Source organism: Neomonachus schauinslandi, chromosome 2 (assembly GCF_002201575.2).
Source record: "Neomonachus schauinslandi chromosome 2, ASM220157v2, whole genome shotgun sequence".
Taxonomy (NCBI): Eukaryota; Metazoa; Chordata; class Mammalia; order Carnivora; family Phocidae; genus Neomonachus; species Neomonachus schauinslandi.
In genome coordinates, this window is record NC_058404.1 from 47,022,169 (window position 1) to 47,046,915 (window position 24,747).

The window sequence follows — 24,747 nt, forward strand, 5'->3', positions numbered from 1 at the left end:
GAAAGATACAGAAAAGATCCAGCTTGAACTCTACATTACAGTCACTGAAAATTATAATCTTTGGGAAGAAAAATATGTTGAATGAGATTAATAGCATATTAGAGATTGCAAAAGAAAAAATTAGCAAACTTAGATGTAACAATAGAAATTATTCTCTATGAAAGAATAAAAATGAACAAAAATGAGCAATTGGTGAGCTTGTTACAAATTTAGGTGACATAATATGCATGTAATTAGAGTCCCCAAAGGAGAGGAGAGATCAGAAAGAACAGAAAAAATATTTGAAACATAATGGCTGAAAATTTTCCAATTTGATAAAATTATAAACTCAAATCTGAAGTTTAAATTCCTAGCACAAGAAACATGAAATAGTACGAAAAGACACATCATTGCTTAGAATCCATGATATATGGCCTGCGAGGACCTAGAGCAAAAGTACCTGTGACATAAAGAACAACAAACATGAGAGGCAGCAGAACTCTCATTAGAAACTACAAGCCAAAGGACAACGCAGCAGCATTTACTTGGAGCAAAAAACCAAAGCAGTAACAACAACAAAACTTGTCAAACTAGAATTCTATATCCAGTGAAACCACCTTTCAAAACAAAGGTGAAGGTCAGGCTTTTTCAGTCATCTGGAAGCTGAGCGGATTCATTACCATAGTGGGTGAGCATTAGAAGAAATGCTGGAGGAAGTCCTTTCATCAAAAAAAAAAAAAAAAAAAAAAAAAAAAAAAAAAGGGGAAAAAACTTTAAAAAAAAAAAAAAAAAAAAAAAAAGGCTCCCAATGGAAATCTAACAAAGGAATGAAGAGCACTGAAGCTGCTAACCCATGTGGGCAAATGTAACAGATTTTATTATTATTAATCTCTATAACAGATTCTTTAAAGCAAGGATAACAATAGCATATTGTTTGGTTTATAACATGTCAGTAAGATACATAACAAAAGTAATATGGCATAGAGGCTGAGAGGGGTTCTTAGGCTGTACACAAAATAGTGTGAGTTAAACACGTGTGCTGTAAACCTTAAACGCTACAGAATGACAGCAAAAATGTGTGGGATGCACGAAAGCAGGCTTAGAGGGAAATAATTAAAGCCTGTGTTTCAGCATAAGAGACATCTCAAATTAATGATCCCAACTTCCATTTTAAGAAACTAATAAAAGGGGGCGCCTGGGTGGCTCAGTCGTTAAGCGTCTGCCTTTGGCTCAGGTCATGATCCTGGGGTCCTGGGATCGAGCCCCACATCGGGCTCCCTGCTTAGTGGGAAGCCTGCTTCTCCCTCTCCCACTCCCCCTGCTTGTGTTCCCTCTCTCACTGTCTCTTCCTGTCGAGTAAATAAATAAAATCTTAAAAAAAAAAAAAGAAACCAATAAAAGCAAATTAAAGCCAAGGTGAACAGAAGGAATTAATAAAGATAAATGCAGAAATCAATGAAGTAAAAAAAATAGAGAAAAATCATTGAAATAAAAAAGATGCTTTAGAAAAATAAATGAGTAAACTTCTAATCAGACTATTCAGAGGAAAAAGGGAAATACTCAAATTACCAATATAAGGAATGAAATGTGACTTGACCACATACTCTAACAGGTTTTAGAAGGATAATACAGATAAAAAGATAGTAAGGGTATTATAAAAAACTTAATGCCAATAAATTCAACAACTTGAGTAAACTAGACCCATTCCTTGAAAAACATGAACAACCAAATCTCAGACTAGAAGATATAAATTACCTCATTAGGCCTATATCAACTGAAGAAATTTAAGTTGTAGGTAAAACCTTCCCACAAAGAAAACTGTATGTCCAGATGATTTTGCTAATGAATTCTACCAAAGACTTAAGACCTAATTTTATGTATACTCTTTCAAACAAATTGGGGAGATGAGAGTAATTCCCAGTTCATAAATGCCAGCATTAACCTGAGACCATAGTCAGACATTATAAGAAAACTATCACCTCATGAACATAATACATCATGACCAAGTGAGATTTAACCCAGAGATGCCAAGTTGGTTTAATATCTGAAAAACAATCTATAATTCACCATATTAACAAGTTAAGAAAAACCATATGGTCATTTCTGATAAGAACTCTGAGCAAACTGGTGATTAAAGAAAATTTCTTCAAACTGACAAGTTTTATTTATGAAAAACCAACAGCTACCATCATAATGACAATTATGTGGGAAATAAAGATTTGACATCTGCATTTGTATTGCCATTTTCCCTGAAGTTCCCCTGAATAATACTCAGATGTTAGGTTGTGTTTATTAACGGAATGTTCCATTTACTATAGAATTAGGACATGTGATTTTAAGTAACCCAAAGAGTAAGTTATTAATAGATCATTATGGCTTCTTCCATTTAATATTTTATTTGTTGGACTGTAGTTAGTAAACATAGTTTCATTAAAGACTGGTAAATATTATAAAGTATTTTTATATTCAGTATCTTTGTTTTGCTTTGACTTTTTTTCTTCATCTTTTATTGATTTCCCATCTCTATGCTTACTACAGTTCCACTTACAAAAAGAAATCCTTATTTTCTCTTTGGGTACATTACATGTCCACTGAATTTAGGGATGTCTAATTTCTACTCTTGTTTTTCTTTGTTTAGGAAAACATAGAACCTCTTCAGGTATCATTTGCAGTTCTGAGTCCTCTTAGTAAGTCTTCAATCTCTGAGACTCTTTCAGGTAGTAACTTTTATTTATCTTAAAACCAGATAAGTGTCATTTTCAATATGTGTATATATGAAACTAAACCTTAATTTCCTTTTAAAATTTTATTATAACAATGCATGCTTGGTTTAAAAAACCATATAGTATAGAAAAGCTTATAAGAAGTCTCTTGGGGCCCCTGGGTGGCTCAGTTGGTTAAGCGTCTGACTCTTGATTTTGGCTCAGGTCATGATCTCGGTGGTGAGATTGAGCCCTGTGCAGGGCCCTGAACTCAGCAGGGAGTCGGAGCCTGCTTGAGATTCTCTCCTTCTCCTTCTGCCCTTCCCCCTGCTTGTGTGCTCTCTCTCCAAAATATATAAATCTTAAAAAAAAAGGGGGGGGGGTCTCTTGCCCATCCAGGTCTCACACCTTGTAATCACCCACAGTTAACTTCCTTAGATGGTAGCCCCGTTTTTCAAGTCCCTGCAGACAGTGGAGTTGCCCTCTCAACTCCTATCAACAGTAGGCTCCTTGTAACAGTTGGCACAACTGAATGATGTGCACCACAAGGGTCATTTTTCAGGGTCCAGAATTGTTCACCAACATTAAGTTGGCCTGTTGGGCACTGGCACTTTTCAAGTCCTTGTCTTCTTTATGATATGACAAGGCAAGCCAGGACTTGGATGACAAATGTCATGGGAACCATTATTCATGTCTCTCCCTTGACGGAAATCCCTTAGTGGCTTCTCATTGGCTGGAAGACACAAACCAAATTCACTGCTACAGAATCCAAGACCTGGAGTGTGAAGTTAGAGCTAAACCTGGAAGCGTAGTCTGTAACGTTCCAAAGCCCCCATGGTCTTTTATGCATTATACTGCCTTTCATTTCTACCATTAAAAGTGATCAAATGAAAAAGTTACCTGAATTTTTTAAGTTAAAAAAATTATTTTCATGATCATCTCAATACCCTTTATTGCAATTTCACTGTACAAGATGTAGCTTGGAATAAATGGACATGAGTGAAATATGGTATTTACTATAATGTGATTTCGTCTGTTATCTTAGGGTAATACGGTATGCATTCTCCTTGGAAAGTGGTGAAAGTTTCTGGGTATTCAGTAAACTTCTGTTTTTGAATCTCAAAATTTATTCTTGGTAGTTAAATTATTTATGTTTAGATATTATATTATGCTAAAAGCAGAGGTGCCTATCCAAAACAGTATCCAGTATATCTGAAAAATGATGGCTCTTACAACTTTTTGTTAGCTACCCTAATTTTGCTTGTGTCTTCTTCATCAGGAACTGATACCTTTAGCTCTTCAAAAAACCATGAGAAAATAGCCTCCCATAAAGTTGGTAGAATAACACGGGCCTCTAACAGAAGAAGTGTAAGTGTTTGTATTTGGCACAATGTATTTGTTTTTAAATCTTGCTATAGATTTTTTCTGTTTTTATGACCACAGGATTATGGGTAAAATCTTGATTTGATTAATGTCACTGAGAGCTAACACCTTACCTATGTAGCATATAACCCATGGTAATGCTGTTTTTCTGATTTGATTTTAATTCTGTTAGAAGAAAAATACAATAAAACAAGTTGCTTTCAGTTTGTGTTAATGTAGAAGGTAATCTGTTTGGAACATTTATTTGGGATCTATGTGGCTTAATGGATTTTATTGAGGTACACAGTGGAGAAGAGTAGTGTGTAATTGGGGCGCCTGGGTGGCTCAGTCGTTGGGCGTCTGCCTTCGGCTCAGGTCATGATCCCAGGGTCCTGGGATCAAGCCCCACATTGGGCTCCATGCTCAGCGGGAAGCCTGCTTCTCCATCTCCCACTCCCCCTGCTTGTGTTCCCTCTCTCGCTGTCTCTCTCCGTCAAATAAATAAATAAAATCTGTAAGAAAAAAAAAAAAAAAAGAGTAGTGTGTAATTAACAGAGCCAGAAAATGGCATAATTATATCTTTTTACAAAAATATTTCCCTTTTTAATTTTTTTTCTTAACACTGGGTTTTAACTCTTTTCAGTAGGAACATAACTCCCATTAAATGCATGTCTTTTCCTATTTCATCAAACTAGATAAAATTGGATTTTTGTCTAAATTCATAAATATATAATATACCATTATGGGGCTTTTACCTGATATTGTTGGGTGATAAACCTAGAATTCACATTTAGATAATCTAAATGCATGTTTCCACCCATAACTCAACAGGAGTTAGCTCCTAAATTGTAGATGCTCAGTAAATATTTGATAAAGAAATAAATCAACTAATTTTAAACTTTTTTTTTCTTCCTTAAAATAATGGACAGAGTGCATATGCTTCTGGGTCTGTTTAATAAGATCAGAAATTGGTAATTTTCTCCCCCATTTGAGTTTAAGATGGTTAAAGTACCTCTAATGGAATTTGTGAATTAAAAGGACCTGGGATAGAAAATGTAGAAGCAGTGTGGGAAGGAAAATAAATGTGAGAAACATACATCAAGATGCACGTGCTTGTGTTTTATGGTATCCCTCCTTTAAATTTTCTTTATAGCAATTGATCACTTTTGCAGAAGAGAATGTTTGCAACTTACTTAATACAGAAGCTCAGCCTTGTAAAGAAAAGAAAATTACTAGGAGGAAATCTCAGGAAAGGAAGCGCATAGGAGGGGTACTTCCTAAAAAGAATCAGGTAAGTGTGTGTTTAAAGATATAATAAGAGTAAAAGTGGTATATTTCTTTGTTGTATGATTAGGAAAGCATGGAAACAAAATTTTTCTAGTTAACATTAGACCAAGAGTATTAAAATCATCATAGAATAGAAAGGGCCAGAGGCAATTATATACTCAGCTGTAATTACCCGAGAACCATTTTTATATCTTCATTGTATTATGTACATTCAGTTCAGTAAAACATCAGCACTCAAATGTTAAATTCTTACCTTTGAATCAAATCTAACCTCACCTATGCAAGGAACCCTCTCATTTCTTAGACAAAGGTGAGTGTGCCATCTGCCCCTTATTTGCCTTCACTTCTACCAGGGGCTAGATCTCTTCCCATATTTGAGGAAGAATTTAGAAACTGGCTCTTCATCTTCCTCGACACTTCAAGGCCTGTGCTGGCTCAGGGGGACTTCACGATCTCTTTATGGATAGCCGATGCACCTTAACTCAGTCACCGGACCTCGGCCACTTCAGTGATCCAGACCTTCCTCTGCCATTCCCCACAGCTTGTTGGTCCTTAAGACCTGCCCACTTTTAATAGTCCACATTTCTGTGTCCCATTCACTGTCCCAGCTGCCTCTCCAGCCAGCGTTCTCACTCCCTCACATACCTGTTTCAGTACTAACGATCTTCTGACCCCTCTGCATACCCTCCAGCATTCAGATATCCCGTCATTTCGGCATTTCCTTGTTCACCCGGAGCTGCCTGATCTGTTTCACCACCTCTTGTCAGTAACGCCCGTTCTCCATCCGTTTTATTCCACTTCACCTCTGGATTAATCCACCCCCACCCCCTCTCCCATCTAATGTTGCTGCTAGGGAGACTCACCGGTCCTCTGATGGCAGTCATAGCTTCAGATAAGACCTGAAGTCTGGTCTCACTTTCCACCTCTTCGCTTGAATTGTTTTTCCAAGGTGTTGAGTAACTTAGTGACTAAAAGCTAGTACAGCCTTTGAGGTCTCGTGGTTCCTTGCCACCTCGGCAGCATTTGGCAAAACTGAGAGCATCCCTTTACAGTCTCCGTTAAAGGTTTATTTTTTTTTCCACCCAGCCTTAGTCTGTATTTCCCAGAGCTCTACTCTTTGCCTTTCTAAATTGTGTATTTTCCGGGTGATATCATAGGCAGCATGGTTGATGTGTCCCAAATCTTTCTGATCTATAAACATGATTAATGGCCTACTAGACTTCTCTTCTTAACCCATCCTACAAGCACCTCAGATATCAACTTTTCCAAAACTAAACTCCTCAATTTTACCCCCCCCCCCCCCCCCCCCCCCAAAAAACAGTAAACTTCCATCCTGTTCCATGAAACAGAAACTGGCTTAAACATGGCCCAAACATCTGCAAGTCTGCAAAGCCAGAAGAAACTGGAAGTTGTCCTGGTTTAATCCCTCTTTTAGATCACACTCCTTTGAAAGATCCCTTTGCTGAAAAAAAATACACGTAAGTTAAAAAATGTACATACACCTTTATTATTGCATCAGAAATTGGTTTTCTTCAGACTCTTTAAAAAACACTGCTACAAAGAATGTACACATACTTTTTGACATAAAATCAATAGCCAGAAAGTTCAAGGAGGATTGAGCATTAAGGTTTGTTCCAACCCCTCCCAGGACCCCATGGAATTAAAATAATTGGTATAATAAAAGACTAGACTCAGAATAGCAATGAGAAGAGGAAGGAAGGGAGCAGGGATATTAAGCAACAGATGACAGCCTTCAGTGACTCTCTGGAAGAAAAAGTGGATGAGGGCACATTGACAGATGAAAGAGGTAGATTTAAAGCCCAGGATGTGCTCAGAGGGAGTCAGAGAGGTATTGGGAACCAGCCTGCACACTGCGCGATCCCAGGAGACTCTGGGCCTAGTGTTGGCAAGTCCAGTGGAAGATGAGAGTGGGAAGTGGTAATGGAAAACAGAATAACTGAAGTTCTGTATATGAGACAATTTGTACCAGTTGGCACCCCAGCCCCGGTCCTGCCATGTTCTCCCATCTCAGAACAGTTGTTGTCATGTAGGTGAAAGCCCTCATTCTGGCACTTGGAAAGTCCCATGGTCTTTACAGCCGGCTCTTGCCCTCAAGCAAAGCCTACAGATGAGACTCCCCATTCTGCCCTGCCCCACCCTGCACAGAGTTGCCAGTAGAATTTCCCTGCCAGAAAGAGACAGAGCTGGAAAACAGAGGAAACTCTCAGACCAATTTATCCAGTCTTCTGTAAAATCAGACAACTGAGTAGAAACAAGAGATGAGAGATCAATATTTAAAAGTCGAAAAACTGACCCGAGAAAGAGAGATTAGTCTGGGAATGGAAGGAAATTGTATTTAAAAAAAAAACCTGACATACTCGGATTTAAGAAAATATTATCTGCATAAAACTAAGAGGCTGCTATAAAAAAAGAGCAGAGGGAGAAATATTCATAAATATGTAAAATTTAGTAGTTGGACTAGAGAATAAAGGAAAGTCTCCCAGAAGGTAGAGCAAAAGAGAAACAAGCTAGTAATAAGAGACGTGAAAGTTGAATCTAGGAGACTATGTAGGTATCTCAGAAAGAACACAAAGATAGAATGAGAGAAATTGTCAAAAGAAGGGGATTTCTAATAGCGGAAGAAAGGAGTCTTCAGGTTCTAAGGGTCTACTGAATGCCTAGTACAATTAAAAAAAAAAAAAAAAAAGACCAGGACTTCAGCCTGTCAGCATGAAATTGAACAATAAGGACGACAAGAAAAGTGGACTTTTCCTCCCAGAAACAAGAATCTGAGTAGTATGAAGTTTACCAGCAGCCCGAATGCTGAAAGGTAATTGAACAAGACCTTTAAAGTTTTGAATGAAACTTGATTTCAGCCCAATATTATGAACCCAGCCAAATTCAATTAAGTGTAAAAGAAAAAATAAAGACATTTAGACACTCAGGGACTCTGAAACTTTTTCTTTGGGTATTATTGGAGGAGATACTCTAGCAAACTGAGGAAGTAAGCTTAAGGATTCAGAACACAGTGAATCTAATAATACAGGAGAAAAGTGCAAGGGAAATCTCTGAACATGGTTGTTCAGCCAGCCTTAAAAAGTAGCCAGTCCCAATTTGAACAAGAGGAAAGGGTGCTCCAGGGATATATGGTCTCTGGAGAGAAAAACAAAAAGACCTATGGTTGAGAAAGTGGAAGGTGTGTCATATAAGAAGAAAAAGAAAGGTAATTATATAAAATATAATAAAAAATAAAAGTCCGTGTATAAAAGTTTTAGAGTAAATACAAAGCAAACATTAAATGTGATTCCAAGCAGTAAAGGAGTGTAAGGAAAAGTATGTTTTCTAGTGCTAGGAGTCACCTACAGGGGGCGCCAGAGGAAAGGAAGATGAGCTTTGTCCTTGGCAGAGCAATGAAAAATGTTTACAGTCATAATGTAAATGCTCTTTGTTTTCAACTAAGGGCAAAGCTTTAAGAACTTGATTGTTGTGCACGACGGTCTAAATGTAGCTACTAGGAGAAGATGAAAAGTGGGTAGAGAAGGTGTCAGTGAGGGTGTTAGCATTCGGTATAAGGGGTTAACAGCGCACTTTCTGCAGCCAGACAACCTGAGTTCTAAATTCTGGCTTGACCGCCTCCTACCAATGGAATGGCAGGCAAGATTCTTGATTTCTCTATTGGCTTTTAAAGAAAGGTAATAACGGTACTTAGTTTATAAGCTTGTTGTGTGCATTAAATGAGTTAATGCTTGTAAAATGCTTAGAACAATGCCTGGCCATAGCAAGCACTACAGCTGTCATTATGGTTATCTTACAGGTCAGGGGTTCAAGATATATTTTAAAAGTTGATGACAAGAAACAAATTTACCTTTTGGCCCAGCAATCTCATGTCTGGGAATCTGTCTCAGATCCAATGGCAAAAATACAAAAAGGCATATGAACAGTTATTTTTTGCAGTACCCGCTGTAATGCAAAAAAAACCCAAAAAACTCTATGTCCGTCAGTACAAGACTGGTTGAATAAACTATGGTGTGTTGACAAAGTCTCTTGCAGCTGTAGAAAATAGTGGAGAGAATTTCCAGTGATGGGATGATGCCAGGATGTATTTACTGTTAAGTGAGAAAAAATAAGGTGTAAAATAATGTATATAGTAGGTTTCTTGGTACTGAATTGTGATCCCACCCCCACCCTGCCCCCAAAATACTTCTGCATTGAAGCCCTAACCTCCAGCACCTCAGAATGTGACTATATTTAGAGATAAGGCCTTTGATTGGATGATCGAGTTAACATGAGGCCGTTGGGATGGTCTCTAGTCTGACTTGTGTCCTTATAAGAGGAAGTTTGGACACAGAAGGAGACCCTAAGTGAGCACACACCCAGGGAGAAGACCATGTAAAGAGGCAGCAGGAAGGTGGCCATCTGCACACTGAAGAGGGAGGCCTCAGAGGAGACAACCCTGCCAGCACCTTGATCTTGGACTTCCAGCCCCCAAAACTGTGAGAAAAGAGATTAAAGCTGTGTAAGCCACCTAGTCTGTGGTGTTTTGTTATGGCAGCCAATATGACAAACGAATATACGGTTTTATCTAAGAAAATAAGGAACATTAAACATGTGTTTGTGTGTGTCAATGTATGTATATATTCATACACATAAAATCTTTTCATAAAAGTAGGAGAATAAGTCAAAAACAAAAACTGATTACCTCTAGGGAGAGGGGACAGAGGAGGGACTAGGAGGGACTAGGAAGGACTCAAAGCTGGACTTCACTGAGCATGTTTTGTACTTTTGACGTTGAACTGTGTCAGGGTTATACATGACTGTGAAACAAGTCAAAATTATGAAATAGAGACGGTCCTTAAAAATTGGAAATAAAATGAAACAAATTAATCTGGGTATCAAGTTGGTGACCTAACCTCACAAAGAATTCTTTCAAACCCAAAACTTTCCTTGTGGAAAGCATCCTAAGGACAAGAGTGACTGAAGAGAGAGTGAGCTTAAACAGTATGAAGACTCCTATTGAGAGAGGAGCGCAATCTAGAATAAAGAAAATAAAGGTTTTTGTGGGTTGTTTTTTTTTTTTTAACCGTCATTAGGAATCCAGACTTCACCATTAGACAAAAAATAAAAATTCAAATTCAGAATTTTGTTAGGCCACATTTGAATTGGAAACATCAGTATGGACTCATGTTTTTTTCCTTTAAAAAGATTTCCTAGCTCTTTCAAGGCTTAGAAGCAGCGAGCACCCCTGGTACCTAGGTTGCCATTTCTGAATACCATTTTCAACTAAAACTGATCAAGGTTCCAGAATGAAATGGCTGCTTTCGGGTTTATCAACAGCACATGTAGGAAACGAGCCTGGGTTGGTACCAGTGTGCAGTGAAGGAAGCTTAAGAAACCACTGGGGCCATGGAGAAGGACCTCAAACCATCTCGAAGGGGCTCCACTCACCAAATGTGGGACAGTGTGACTTTCAGAAATAACAATTGCAGGATGCCTGGGTGGCTCAGTCGGTTAAGTGTCTGCTTGGGATCAAGCCCCACGTCAGGCTCCCTGCTGAGCAGGGAGCCTGCTTCTCCCTCTCCCTCTGCCTCTCCCCGTGCTTGTGCTCTTGCTCTCTCTGTCAAATAAATAAGTAAAATCCTTAAAAAAAAAAAGAAAAGAAAAGGAATAACAATTGCAGTGGGTTGAAACATATTTCAAATATGAAAAAACACTTTAGTTCATAATAGTTAAAAAATCTTAAAGGTCACCTTAGAAGCTGTGTAGGACACCAACTCATTTTTGTGAAAACTGGAAAATACGGGAGTTCTGTTTCAGGGAAGCAAATAGTTGATGAGGGAAAGTTATTTATAGGAGAATTTCTGCTAATAAGTAAAAAGGACACGTTCATGGAAGTTGTTGATCATGAAGGCTGATGTGGGAGCCAGAATGGATGGATTGGACTGAACACCTGAGCCCAACCGGTCAATCACAATGTCACAGGGGAGAAAACGGGGTCCTTCCAATGCAATGAGGAAGTCTACAGGCATCCATGAAATGCTCTTTGCAAAAAAAAAAAAAAAAAAAAATCAAAGCTGAATCTAATCAAGCCTAGATCTAATGACCAGTTTTAGGAAGTGTAGGGGAGAGAGGAAAATAAAGACGCCTTGATTGCAGTCAACCAAATCCAGAGTTTGGCTAATTCTCTGAGACAAGTGCCTCAGTTTACTCATCAAATAAATGGTGAGGGAAAAAAAACAGAACCATGTATTAAAAGATCTGTCAACCAAATGGAATGTGTGAGGACCTTATTGGGATCCTGATTTGAAAAGTTGTAAAAAGACATTTATGGGCCAATTGGAGAAATTTGATCTCTGAGGAAATAATAGGGAAAATTGCTGTCTTCGTTCTTTGTGTCTAAGCTGTTTATTTTGAGATCATTTTAGATATTTAGGCTGTTGTAACAAGAATTACGGAGATTTCCCAGGTGCCCTCTACCCAGTTTCCCCCAGTGATGACCTGTAAAATTTAGACAATATCACACAGAAAAATGCCAACACAGTCAAGATACAAAACATTTCCATTGCGACAGGAATCTCCTCTTGCCCTTTTGTAGCCCTGCCTACTTCCCACGCCTGTCCCCACCTTAAGTAGCAGCCACTAATCTGTTTTCCATTTCTTTCATTTTGTCATTTCCAAATGTTATATAAATGTAATCACACTCTGTGTAACTTCTTGGGACTGGCTTTTTTCACTCAGCGTAAGCCTCTGAAGATTTATCCAGATTGTTGCATGTATCCGTAGTTAGCTTCTTTTGTGTGTGTGTGTGTGTGTGTGTGTGTGTGTGTGTGTGTGTTTTTAACTGTCATTAGGAATCCAGACTTTACCATTAGACAAAAAAATAAAAATTCAAATTCAGAACCTTGTTAGGCCACATTTGAATTGGAAACATCAGTATGGACTCATGGTTTTTTTCCTTTAAAAGGATTTCCTAGCTCTGTCAGGGCTTAGAAGCAGTGAATGGTATTTGTTGTTATTTAAAAAAGTAATCAGGGGCGCCTGGGTGGCTCAGTTGGTTAAGCGACTGCCTTCGGCTCAGGTCATGATCCTGGAGTCCCAGGATCGAGTCCCGTATCGGGCTCCCTGCTCGGCAGGGAGTCTGCTTCTCCCTCTGACCCTCCCCCCTCTCATGTGCTCTCTCTCTCTCTCTCTCATTCTCTCTCTCAAATAAATAAATAAAATCTTAAAAAAAAAGTAATCAATTTGCAATATATACATATATCAAGTCATTACATTATATACCTTAAATTTTATCTGTCAATTATATCTTAATAAAACTGGGGGGAAATGGCATTGTAAAAGGGAAAAATCAACAATAAAATACAATGCCAGGTAATAAAAGGTTTCATTTTATTATGGAATGAAACAAGGAACTCTGTCTCCTAAGGATACTGCAGGATTTTCACACAAAATGGGGTAATGCCTGGGATTTGCTTTAAAATAATCTGAGGGAAGGGAATTATAAATGAATCCTGATTTCTATATGTAATTCTTGAAGCTAGAGGATGGGTACCTGGGGTTCAATATACTATTCTACCTGTTGTGTGTTTAAATTTTCTATTATAGAAAGTTAAAAATAAAACACTATGGGCCTCTTATTTAGAGAGATGGAGCTAGCTATAAGAACTCAAAATGGAACCAATAAGTAAACGAGAATTTAGAAGAACAAGAAAGCTGACACATAGCTCTTCTGTGTATGGCTCAACCTTATTTTAACCATTTCACTTATGTTAACTTTAACTAACTTAATACTCGCTGCTATTATCTGTGGTGTGTGCTGGTGTGGTTCCGATTCTACAGAGGAGGAGGAGGAGGTACAGAGAGGTGAAGTAACTTGCCTAAGATCGTAAGGCCATTAGGTGGTAGAGTCAGGCATCCAGCACCAGAGGTCGAATGTTCTCTTTTGCATCTCATCGTGGAGCCCAAGTTAAGATTTTTCTCTTGGTTTCCATATCCATTGACCAAGCTGTCGATTCCCCAACTGTTCCATGGAATGTCAACAGCTGTTCCATAAAAAAAAAAAAAATTTTTTTCATGGAAAAATAGTTAACCCAGCATTTTCCTAGTGTGTATGGAGATTATTTATACTGAGGACTTCTCAGAGAATTTAATGTTAAATGTATATTGTAAATCACCAAGAGGAACATTTATCTTGTACAGTTCTAAAATTATTTTTCCATGGAATGTTTTATTTTGTTTTTACAGGATATCTATAGATATCTCAAGGAACATACAGTTCTGTGCCATTTTTGTACTCTTCTTGAATATCATCCACTATTTCACATCATTAGTTTCTATGCTTTCACCCAAATGATCTTTCTTAAATGTAAAATCAAATGTTGTCACTCCCTGAATCACCGTGCAGTGAACCTTCATTCTTTTCAGACTCATACTCATTGCATACAAGGGCCTTGCTTGCTTTATGGAGCAGTCTTGAAAGCCCCCTGTAGGCCAGGTACTCATCTCAGTCCATATAGAGTCTGTCATGGTTTGTATGTATTACAGTTACTTGCTGTTAGACTGGGAGCCCTCTAAAGACCACATCCTGTTTGGTTTTTGTTTTCTACCTAGCCAGTTAATACCTGTACATAGTGGTTTCTCAATAAATGTTTGAATGGATTCTATTTTCTGGCAGTTTTAATCGCTAAAAACATGTTCCTTAAGTTGACCTAAAGTCTGGTTCTCTCCAGTATTGTCACATTGAGTGTGTTTCTTTTTGCTCATAACAGTACAATGTTTGAGTTTCCCTGAAGTCCTTTCCGTGTGAAACTTTTTTTTTTTTTTAACAGTGAACATTAGTTCTCAGTTGCTAACATGGCAGTCAAAACTGAATTTAATACTACATTCTTTATATTATTAGAACAGTTTTTATTTTTATAGAAACCTACGTGTTTTCTATCAGTTATTACCAGACCATTGTCCATCATCTTCTACTTGTGCTCGTTAGCCCATCTTATTTTGACCTATTCATTTTAATCTTGATTAAATCATCTGTTGTTGGAAAGCAGCTCAGCTAGCTTTGTGTTATCTTTAACTTTTATGTATACAACTGTTGTTTCTTCTTCCAAACCTATGAGCAGAAGACAGTCTCCCATAGCTTCCAGTAGATAGCTCATCCTAGGCTAATCGCGGGTTAGCCTAACTGTATCCTACTTAACAAATATCTTCATGTCTTAAGTCTGTCAACTCTACAGCATCTACTCTATCTTTCACTCACCCAGAACTTACTTTGGCAAATGTTTTGTGGAAATGTAGACCATTGATTACCATAGCATCTGTAAATTGAGTTCTGCTTCATATTCTGTTTGACTTTGTGTAAGCTACCCAGCCCCCCACGCCTGGCTCAGAATTTCTAAAATTTTAAATGGCCTAACTGGTCTCAGGTTTTTTGGTAAGAATTAAAGGGTCAAAATTGTATATGGTGGGACATCTTTCCCAATTACGGCATTTTAATACATTTCACAGGCTTTAAAAAGTTGCAGGAAGAAGAAAGCAAAGGGAAAGAAGAGCGTTCAGAAGTCTTTATACGGGGAAAGAGACCTTGCTTCGAAGAAGCCGCTCCTCAGTCCTATCCCCGAGCTGCCTGAGCTCTCCGAGATAATGCCTCCCACTCCAGGCACCGGCAGGCTGTGTTCAGGTACCCTGCTCTTGTCCTGTTGCTGTTTTATCTTCTCTGCCACTTTCTTGCTGCTGCACCCTCTTTTCCCTTTTTCCCCATTCACTGTTAAAGAGCATACAAATAAAAATAGCAAACTTCCCTCATATTACTATGAGAATTTTAAGTTAAGGAAGCAATAGTTCGTAACTTTTACCCTCTTCAGAATCTGATAGGAGCTCTGGGCCCTCTCCCCAGAGAAACTAAGACACAAGAGAGTGCATATAGTTTTAGGGGAAATAATTTCCTTCCATCCTTTTTTCTTTTTAAAGCATTTTAATGTTTTTTATAGTATTCTGCTCAAATGAATTCTGTGTAGTGTTACAGTCCATCATGAAGAGTAAACAAGGTGATGGCTCAGTAATAGATAAATCTTTTATAATTGAGGACAAAAAAAAAAAAAATACTTGCCCCATGATGTTTCAGTAGAGTTGGCACTGCTAAGCATCTACTAGAAATAACATTTATAAATTGAACTGGATTACTTTGAAACAGTTTTGTTGGAAAGCAAAGATTAAGTCAGTTGACATACTGGTTAGATAAAAATTGGAATTGCTTCTGTTTTATAATGGCTGAGATTTAAAATTCACTAAAATCATGCTGAAATTAATAAGAGTATGTATTCATTCGGTGTGTTCATTTTGTACAGAATAATTTTAAAAATAGGCGTTTTTGTCAGTCATCAGAGATTTAGAGCCTGCATTCCATTTGCAACATATCTGTAGAATTTATAATAGATCCAAGGATGAATAAGCTATATGCCACCCTAGACTATTGGCTTCTACCTACTTCTCAACTTCCGGAAAGCACAGAGTTTAAACAAACCCCTGCTAGCCCATCATCACACCCAAGCTGCCCCAGCCCCTGGGCTCCTTCCCCAGTCTCTTTATGTGCTTGTCTTGGGGCAGGGGGTTGGCCACACCGCCTCTTTTTAATCTGGCCTAATGCTGCTTATGCTTGAAGATTTAGCTGTGCTGGCTGCTTTTCCAGGAAAGGTCTTTGTTCGCATTACACCTTTACCATCAATTTTGTAATATGCCGTCTACCTCCCTCCCCTGCAAACTGCAGTCCCCTTGAGACTGAAAACTAAGTCTTCATTATATCTCCAGTTCCTGACCGGAGTTTTTCCAGAGATGTTAAACAATGACTATTAGTATATGTTTTCCATCTTGCATCTTACTAGAGAATTTCTTTTTAAAAATACCTGAAGGATTTTGTATCTATCACCAGTGGTATTATCTGTTATAAAGGTTTAAAGCAAAATCTTGCTTCCCTCCTTTTCCATTTTTCCCTGTCCCTTTCTGTCTCTCTTCCTCCCTCTATCCCTGTCCCCTACCTTTCTTCTCTAGCATGTCATTTTCATGAGAAATACATAAACATTGATTTTTAAAGTTGTATAAAGAGCCCAACTGACATATTAGTTGGTTGCCACCGAGTGGACCCTATGCTAACCTCTGCCTTACGTTACCTGATATCAAGTACCCGAATCATGAAATAATGGAGAGAGTGTGTGCACGCACACACGTGGGAGCTGGAGGAGGGGCAGAGAGAGAAGAAGAAGAAGAGAATCTCCAGCAGACTTTCTGCTGAGTGTGGAGCCTGACCTGGGACTCCATCTCACAACCCTGAGATCATGACCTGAGTTGAAATCAAGAGTTGGAGACTTAACCGACTGAGCCACCCAGGCACCCCATTTTTAAAAAAATTTATTTTAAGATGTATTTATTTAAGGCTTTAAAACGTTGATGATGTTTCATTCACCTGTGTGATGTGACACAGTGTGTCAGAACCACAGGACAGCCTCCACATGGCATGTCTTCCTGGAGTCTGACTTTCAGTCAGATGGAGGTGGAAGCGGAAGACTGCCAGAATATTGAAACACACATAGCTTTGTTTGAGAGTACAGTGCTGTTTAAATCATATTAAAATTTTTAACACAGGACATAAGACCTAAGTGTGTGTCTTTAAAAATACCCTTTTGGCTAAATGCTCAGATCCCCCAGAATTCCAAGTTTTCTTTCCTCTATTTCTGGAGAAACATAGCCAGAAAATTTGCAGAAGCACGGTGGTGCCCATTTTCAGTAATTCGTTTTTCGGGAAATGGGAAAAGTGGCTGCCTCATGCTAATTGACCTTGTAGTGTGGAAAGTACATTAGAATAGAGGAAGCAATTTGAGATACACTTCTCAGTTTCATGGTCTGAGATTATGTACTTTGTTCACTCATGTATTAAACACGTATTTTCTTAACCTGGGCTTGGGGAAGAACTAAAAAAAGGAAGAGCAGGATGACAGATGGTGGCAAGTACAGCATAGCATTTGTAAGTCTTGTGAGTTTTGAAAGCCTAAAACCTAGAATACGGTATAGCACCTGTTTGATTTGTCGACCTTTCTTTCCATTGTTACTTTTTAGTGAGATTTAAACTTATTTCCATGCCCTTAGATGATTTCAACTCCAACGGTGAACTTGAAGAAGCGAAGCTTCCTAAAAGAAAGACTCTTTTGCCCTACAACCCAGAAGATTTGCAGATGAATCAAGGCTTTAATAAATACGATCTTTCTGCATTCTGCAGCTCTTACATGAAAAGTTCCTTGTCGCTTATTAATGCTACTTTAGATCAAGATTTAAATATGAGTGCCGTAGCAACTAATGAACATAAAACTATTCTAAAAGCTGAGATTAAGTCGGAAGGTGAAAATGGACTGAGAGCTGGCCCTGAGAGTGAAAGCAGTCATGTTTCTTGTGCTCCTGTGACCGCAGAGCCCCTGGCATCAGATGATGCAGAATCCAGTGCTATCCTGCTGTCCCGGGAATTGGCTGCTGCCGGTCAAAATGTGGAAAACCTTTTTCAAATCTTTAAGATTTCAGAAGATGTGAACATAAAGTGTGAAAAACAGGATGACTTTTTAATAGCTACCGGAGGAAAACTGCAGCCCATGCGCTTAACGTCTGACTTACAAAATGAAGAGGTGTTAAGTGACAACGTAAAAGAAAGTAAAAGTCCGAGTGCGGGTTTGGGAAGAAACTCCATAGAAGGTCAAAGTAGCACTGGTGTGAGTGGTGGAAAAAAGACGCATAGAAGACGCTCTACGTGTTATTCCGACGGCCAGAGTTTATATTTGGAGAAAAATGGAAATCACAAACCTCCCTACGTAGTGAGCAGCTCTCTAGAAATTGGTTTAGAAAATTCTGAACTGTATAAAGATTTATCGGCCTCCATAGAGCAAACCTTCCAGAAAACAAATAGCGAAACAAAAGTAAGACGTAGCACAAGGCTGCGGAAAGATTTGGAAGATGAAGGGCTTGTATGGATTTCACTTCCATTTCCTTCCACGTCCTGCACTTCCCAAAGAATGAAAAGGAGAACAATATGTACGGTTGACAGCAGAGGATTTGAAAGCCTGTCCCTCTCTCAAGAAACTGTGTCTTCTGGACAGAAACCGAGTCTGTCGCTCCCCATATCAGGTAAAGAAAACAAGGAGGGCTTTGCTGCCAGTTTTTCCCATTTACCTGGGAAGAGGAGGAAGAGCCTCTGTACATCTACACTCGCAAATTCGAAAGATACAACTCAGTCCAAGTGCTACAAAAGAAGAACCTCTCTCAGCCAGAAGGGAGAGAGCTCTCTAAAGGACTTCGAAAGAGTGGGACATGTCTGGGAACTAAAGCAGTAACTGACATTTCCTATGGAGCATGTGACCGCAGAGAAGGTAACCATCCGTGCTTAAAAGATCCTTTCATTCTGCTTCTCATCCTTTGTTCAACTTCGGCGTTTTAAAAGTTTCAAATAAAATCATTTGAGTTGAACCTATTTTTATGTAGAAATAAGTGAATTTCTTCATTCAAAGGGGAAACGTTCTATTAAAAATGTTCTTCTCTCCCCAAATAGTACATATTTACTGAAGCTTTCACATTAGTACATGTTTACTGAAGCTTTAGAGTCTCTTGTAAAAAACATCAACCATCTTTTAGGATTGACTCATTCTGTCTGCAGGAGAAGAGTTTAAAAAATAAAATGATAGAATTAATGTAATTTTACAAAAATTGAAGGTAACACAAGGTTAAACACTGTTAGAAAATGAGAAAAGATGTGTTTTAAAATGCTGCCCCCCCCAAAAAAACTGGTTATAAATGTTAACAGGAAAGATGGAAATCATAAGACTTGTTGGTTTAAAGTTGAGAAGCTTTAATGATTTGCTTTGTCTCAAATGAAAATTGTATAATAATAGGTTACAATCACAACTTAAACATGGCATTCTGTAATTTTCTTTCAATAAGAATATTACAAATCTAGCATTATAAAATGAATATATAGTTTATAATTAACTAAGGTGAAAGCATTTTGTCCTTCAAACAAGATTCTTACATGCTTTGTGGGGTGGGAGGTGCAGGATTGGTTTTTGGTGAAAACAGAACAGTTTAGTTGAATGATCTTCCAGATCATTCCAATTAGTCACATTTAGGATTTATTCCAGGAAATCCCAAATTAGCAATTTGGGATTTAATTCGTGGTTCTCCATTAAAAAATTTTTTTTTAATCCAGAAACTCTTAAGAAAGGGCCCTGGAAAATTCTTTACTTAACATGAAGTTGGGGGTGGTCTTTTTTAACATGGTCTTTTCTTTCCAGCAGTTCTCTTTATTTCACAATATCAAGTACTATCACTTGTTTTGGATTTTCCAGTTACATTTCAGCAGTGGCCTCTCCTATCACTGTTTTGATGACAGCAGTTTGAAAATCTAAATTGCTATATATCTGGGATTTGTGAATGCACATAAATCATTGTATCATTAAACAATTGTCTTTGAAATCCTTTAAATCATTAAACTCTCCCTCTCCCTGATAGCAGAAACATGTTAACAAATAGAGCTCTCTATAAATAACCCAACAGGGAAGAAAGCTCCTGCTGAGCACCCATTTCCCCCGCCTCAGAGAGAGACTATTTGTTACCTTCTTGGCACCAATAGGTCTGGAAGTCCTGCTGCTAAAGACTAAATGTATTTTACATTAACACTCAAAGTGATCCCCAATTTCTTCTGCTAAAGGGTGGATTGTTTAAAAAATTCTTTTATCTTTACGCGTAAATTATTTATGGGCTTTTTTCGCCTGGTTTATAGTTTGGTATGGTTGGCAAATCTCTATCACTGAAAACAATCCCCCCCCCACCCACCCCCCCCCCCCCCCAACCGCGCGCTTTGGTTTTGGTAATTTAAAAAGAAAAAAGTAAAAACTTTCAGAAACATGCAGTGTTAAGGGTTTTGTTTTTTTAAAAGCTTTTTGTTCTCCTTGTTTAATGTGAAGGCTAAAACTACTGATCGTTTTTTCCTCCCCTTTTTGCCGTATGATGATGTATGATCTCAGTTGTATATGAATTTTAAGAATTTCACATGCTTTGTTTTATTCCTCAAAATGTGCTAATGAGGATGAGGGAAACATTTGATCTGTGGCATTTTTTGGCTTGAGCTTTCAAATGTAAAATTCTTGTTTTCTGGCATCTCCAGTTAAAACTAAACTCTTGATGCATTTTGTTGGTTTCAGGATGTGTCTGTATAAATGTTTTGTTGATATTTGTAAATAACAAATAGGCAGTTTTTTAAAAAACAAGAGGTCTGAGAAATCAAAGCAGTTTGGATATAGTTTTATCCACTGTCTCATTTGTATCCTAAGATTTGTGAAAAGTTAATTATTTCTGTATTTGATCATGCTTGCTTGTTTTTAGCTGTTTCTTTTCATTAATGGTTGAAACGGAAACTGGGCTTCAGAAGAGTCTGTCCTTGCCTTATCTTTTCTTACTGCTGTAACGCTTGTCTCATTTTGCCTTAGGAAGTCTGTATCTTTTGTTGCTCCTGTAGATGCTTGTTTGTTCCAGAAGATGGCAGCATGACATCTGGATCCATTACCTTAAACCCCTGGGCAGCTCTTCATCGTTGCTGGGGGTGCTGCTTCTCTTTAACTTTTATTTTCACTCATTTTTATCATGAAATGGTATTTGTCTACTGGAAAAAGTGGAGAATGGTACACAATTGAAAACTGTCTTCCTTCACCGCATGCAAGCATCCTGCAGCCACACCTGTGTCTTCCCGAAAGCTTTTTGTGTAAACACTTAGCAACTGGCCTGTGTCTTCAAGACCTTCGCCTGTGCAAACATGTTTTCTAATGGGATCACTATAATGTGCCGTTCTGCAGCTTAATTTTTTTATTCAATAAACTTGCGTGTTGTTACGGGGCGCCCTCATGCTCCTTTGGTCTTTTGAATCCCTGCATAGAGTTGTATACTCTGCACATCCATAACTTAGTTAGCCGTCTCCTTACTAAGGGATGCTAGTTGTCTCCACTTCTTTGTGATTGAAAATTATGCCATGCTGGGCTTGTGTGCAAATGTCCATAAGATAAATTCCTTGACATTAAAATTAAATGGATATCAAATTATCCTCCACAGTTCATACCTGCTACAATTCTCTCATAAAGATTTTGGCATGCATCTCCTTCACTCTACCTGTCACGTTCTTCTGCTTTAATGCCACTTTGCTTCCATTTTCTCTCACTGCCCCCACTGGTCCTTGAGCTGTGGAAGGGAACGTGGGGCTTACACTTGGTGTGACATGGAGAAAATGATTATTAATGCCCGATTCATGCTTTAGATTGAAAGAACTTTGTTTTTACTGAAGTCAGGGTTATTGAGGTGTAACTAACTCTAGTAAACTGAGTGAAGTTTACCTTTTTAGGCGTACAGTGTGAATTTTGGCAAATTCATCCAGTCATCTAATGACTACCGCAGTTACGTAATAGAACATTTCCATCACCCCGAGACCTCCTCCCTTTTTGTGGTCAGTCCCCTCTCCCCCAACCCCAGCCTCTCGCAACCACTTAGAGCAGATTTCCGTCCTTCGAGTTTTGCCTTTTCCACAGCATCATATAAATGGATATAAGAGTTAGAGCCTTTTGTCTTTTTTGAAATTTAGCAGAATGCTTTAGAGATTCATCCATGTTTCATGTCATAGTTGATTCCTGTTTATCGCTAAGTAGTAGTAGTAGTCTGTTTTATGGATGTACCAGGTTTCTTACTCATTCACCAATCGATGGATATTTGGATTGTTTGTTTTTTTGACTATTACAAATAAAGCTGCTATAAACATTCACATATGGATTTTTTTTTTTTAAGAGACGTTTTCATTTTTCTTGGGTAAATACCTAGGAGTGGGGATTCCTGGGGTGTATGGTTGGGATATGTTTAACTTTTTGAGAAACTGCCAGGCTTTTCCATCGTGGCTGCACCATTGCGCATGCTCACCTGCAACGTGTTCAGTTGCTGCACATTTTCACCAGCACCCAGCATTGTCTGCCTTTTTCATTGTAGGATTCTGGTCGCTGTGCAGTCGTATCTCACTGTGGTCTGGATGTAGATTTCCCTAATGACTAATGATGGAGAACATCTTTTCCTGAGCTTATATGCCATTCTTGTATCGTCTTTAGTGAAGTGTCTATTCAGATTTTTTGCCCACATTTTCTTTGCTTATTGATGTTTTCCTATTGAGTGAAAGAGTTCTGTGTTTATTTGGATAAAAATTCTTTATTGGATGTGTCTTGCCAATATTTTTCCCCAGTCTGTGGCTTGTCTTTTTATTTTCTTAGCAGTGTCTTTTAATTTTGGGGTAATCTGTAATTTACCAATTTTTTTCTTTGATGGCTCATGCTTTTGTGTTTTATCTAAGAAGTCTTCACCTAATTCGAGAGCCCAGGGATTTTCTCCTGTGTTTTCTTGTAGAAGTTTTAGAGTTTTAGCTCTCGGGTATTGAGTTAATTTTTGTATATTGTGTAAAGACCAGGGTTTGTTTGTTTTTTTTAATGGAAATTATTCACCATTCATTGAAAAGATTAGGAATTCCTCATTGAATTTCTGTGGCACTTTTGTTGAAATTGGTTAAGCTTATATATACAGGTCTATTTCTGGACTTTATTCTTTTCCATTAAGCTGTGTGTCTAAAACCAACATCACACTGTCTTGATTATTATGGAAAGCTTTTTTTTTTTCCTTTATTTTGATTCTTTATCGTAGTTTATGTTTAAAAGTTCTTTTTGTGAGGGAGGCCATTAGAAGCAAAAGATTGACCAATCAATTCTATCTGGAGCCTACAATTATACCCAGACCTGCATTTCCATTTAGGGCTAAGAATCAATAATAAGCTATAAGAAATATGGGAAGGAAACCATCTTCCTCGAGTCCAAATACATTCGGCCCAGTGTCTTGTAAACTGGTTTGCTACAGTTCATGATTCTAAATTGTCACCCTGAGCCACTATAAGATTTAGTCATTGAGAAAGAAATCTCTTTTTGAATACTACCATATAAAATCAGCAAGAAAATAAAGTGAGTTGAATTAAAATAAGGTTCAAAAGTCTTTGTCAAAAATATTGTAAGTCTGATTCATTTCTTCTCATAAATAAGGTTGTTACTATAGTTTGGTTTTCGTGTAAAAACTGCCACTACCCTTACTCATAATGTAGCCTTAGCATTTGAAAATTACTTCTTAAACATGGGAAAATTTTCCTGCAGCAGGTCACCCGAGGTAGGCAGATTGTAGATTCATTAATATGTATGCCAGGCATTAATTTCTAATGTGATCACTGCCTTCAAAATGCTCAGTTTTCTCTAAGGGGCAGAATTATAGTCCAGGGTGAGTCTAGAGGAATGTCCTGGTCCTCTTAACCTTGCATTGTTACCACCTGGAGATCAGGTAAGTTTGGTTTCTTTTCTGGAAGAAGTGATGCTTGAACAAAATACACTAATGGGAATTTTAGGGGAATGGGATCCAAAAGATATATTCTATTTCAAACATAATTATTTTGTAATTTTTGCAATTATTTGCGGTGATGAGGCAATGTAAGTTGGCTTCATCTCATACATATTTTTGCTTTCAGTATTTTTCTTAACTTCCCATTAAATTCTAACCTATGAATAAATCTGGACAAAGCATGGATTCAAAACTAGACTAGAGATTGTGAATGTACATAACCAAGTTCTAAAATCTCTCCTCTTGAATGCTAATGCATTTCTATCTTTTGTATTACCAGATTTTTTGGTAGTGTGTCAAAGGGTTGACTCTGGGCTTGGAATCCATGATCAAGTGAACAGAATTGGGATGAAATTAAATCACAATAAATAATTATACATACAAAAGAAAAGTGTATGTACATACACTTTTACACAAATAATTATACATACAAAAGAAAAGTGTACATATGTACATACACAAATACAGGGGTGCCTGGTGGCACCCCTGTATTTGTGAATTTTTAAGCTCTGAAATGTAGATAGCTCTTGTATTTGCTATGTCTAATAATTTTTTTATTTTCATGGCTTTTTTTGCCTGCTTAAAATTTGCTTTAAAAAAAATAATTCTTGGGGCGCCTGGGTGGCTCAGTTGTTAAGCGTCTGCCTTCGGCTCGGGTCGTGATCCCAGGGTCCTGGGATCGAGCCCCACATCGGGCTCCCTGCTCCGCAGGGAAGCCTGCTTCTCCCCTCCTTCTCCCCCTGCTTGTGTTCCCTCTCTTGCTATGTCTGTCTCTGTCAAATAAATAAATAAAATCTTTAAAAAATAATAATTCTTCCACTTGTTTGTAATGTTAAACGTGGTGATTTGTTAGAGAGATTTCTATTTTTGCTGTTTAAAAACAGACTGCGTTTCCAGGGTTGTGGTATCTCGTAAGCACAAAGCACAAAAATTGGTTTTT

The 24,747-nt window shown here is 38.0% G+C and overlaps 1 protein-coding gene across 1 annotated transcript in view; it reads left to right on the forward strand.

Moving 5' to 3' along the window:
• The window catches only part of CDCA2 (cell division cycle associated 2), a 46,264-nt gene extending 27,439 nt beyond the window's left edge, over nucleotides 1–18,825 (forward strand). The window contains exons 9-13 of the mRNA XM_021698891.1: nucleotides 2,618–2,696; nucleotides 3,961–4,049; nucleotides 5,197–5,334; nucleotides 14,832–15,003; nucleotides 17,463–18,825. Coding sequence (XP_021554566.1) covers nucleotides 2,618–2,696; nucleotides 3,961–4,049; nucleotides 5,197–5,334; nucleotides 14,832–15,003; nucleotides 17,463–18,691 — 1,707 coding nt within the window. The 3' untranslated portion in view covers nucleotides 18,692–18,825. The remainder of the gene's footprint in view (nucleotides 1–2,617; nucleotides 2,697–3,960; nucleotides 4,050–5,196; nucleotides 5,335–14,831; nucleotides 15,004–17,462) is intronic.
• The last annotated feature ends 5,922 nt before the right edge of the window (nucleotides 18,826–24,747 follow it).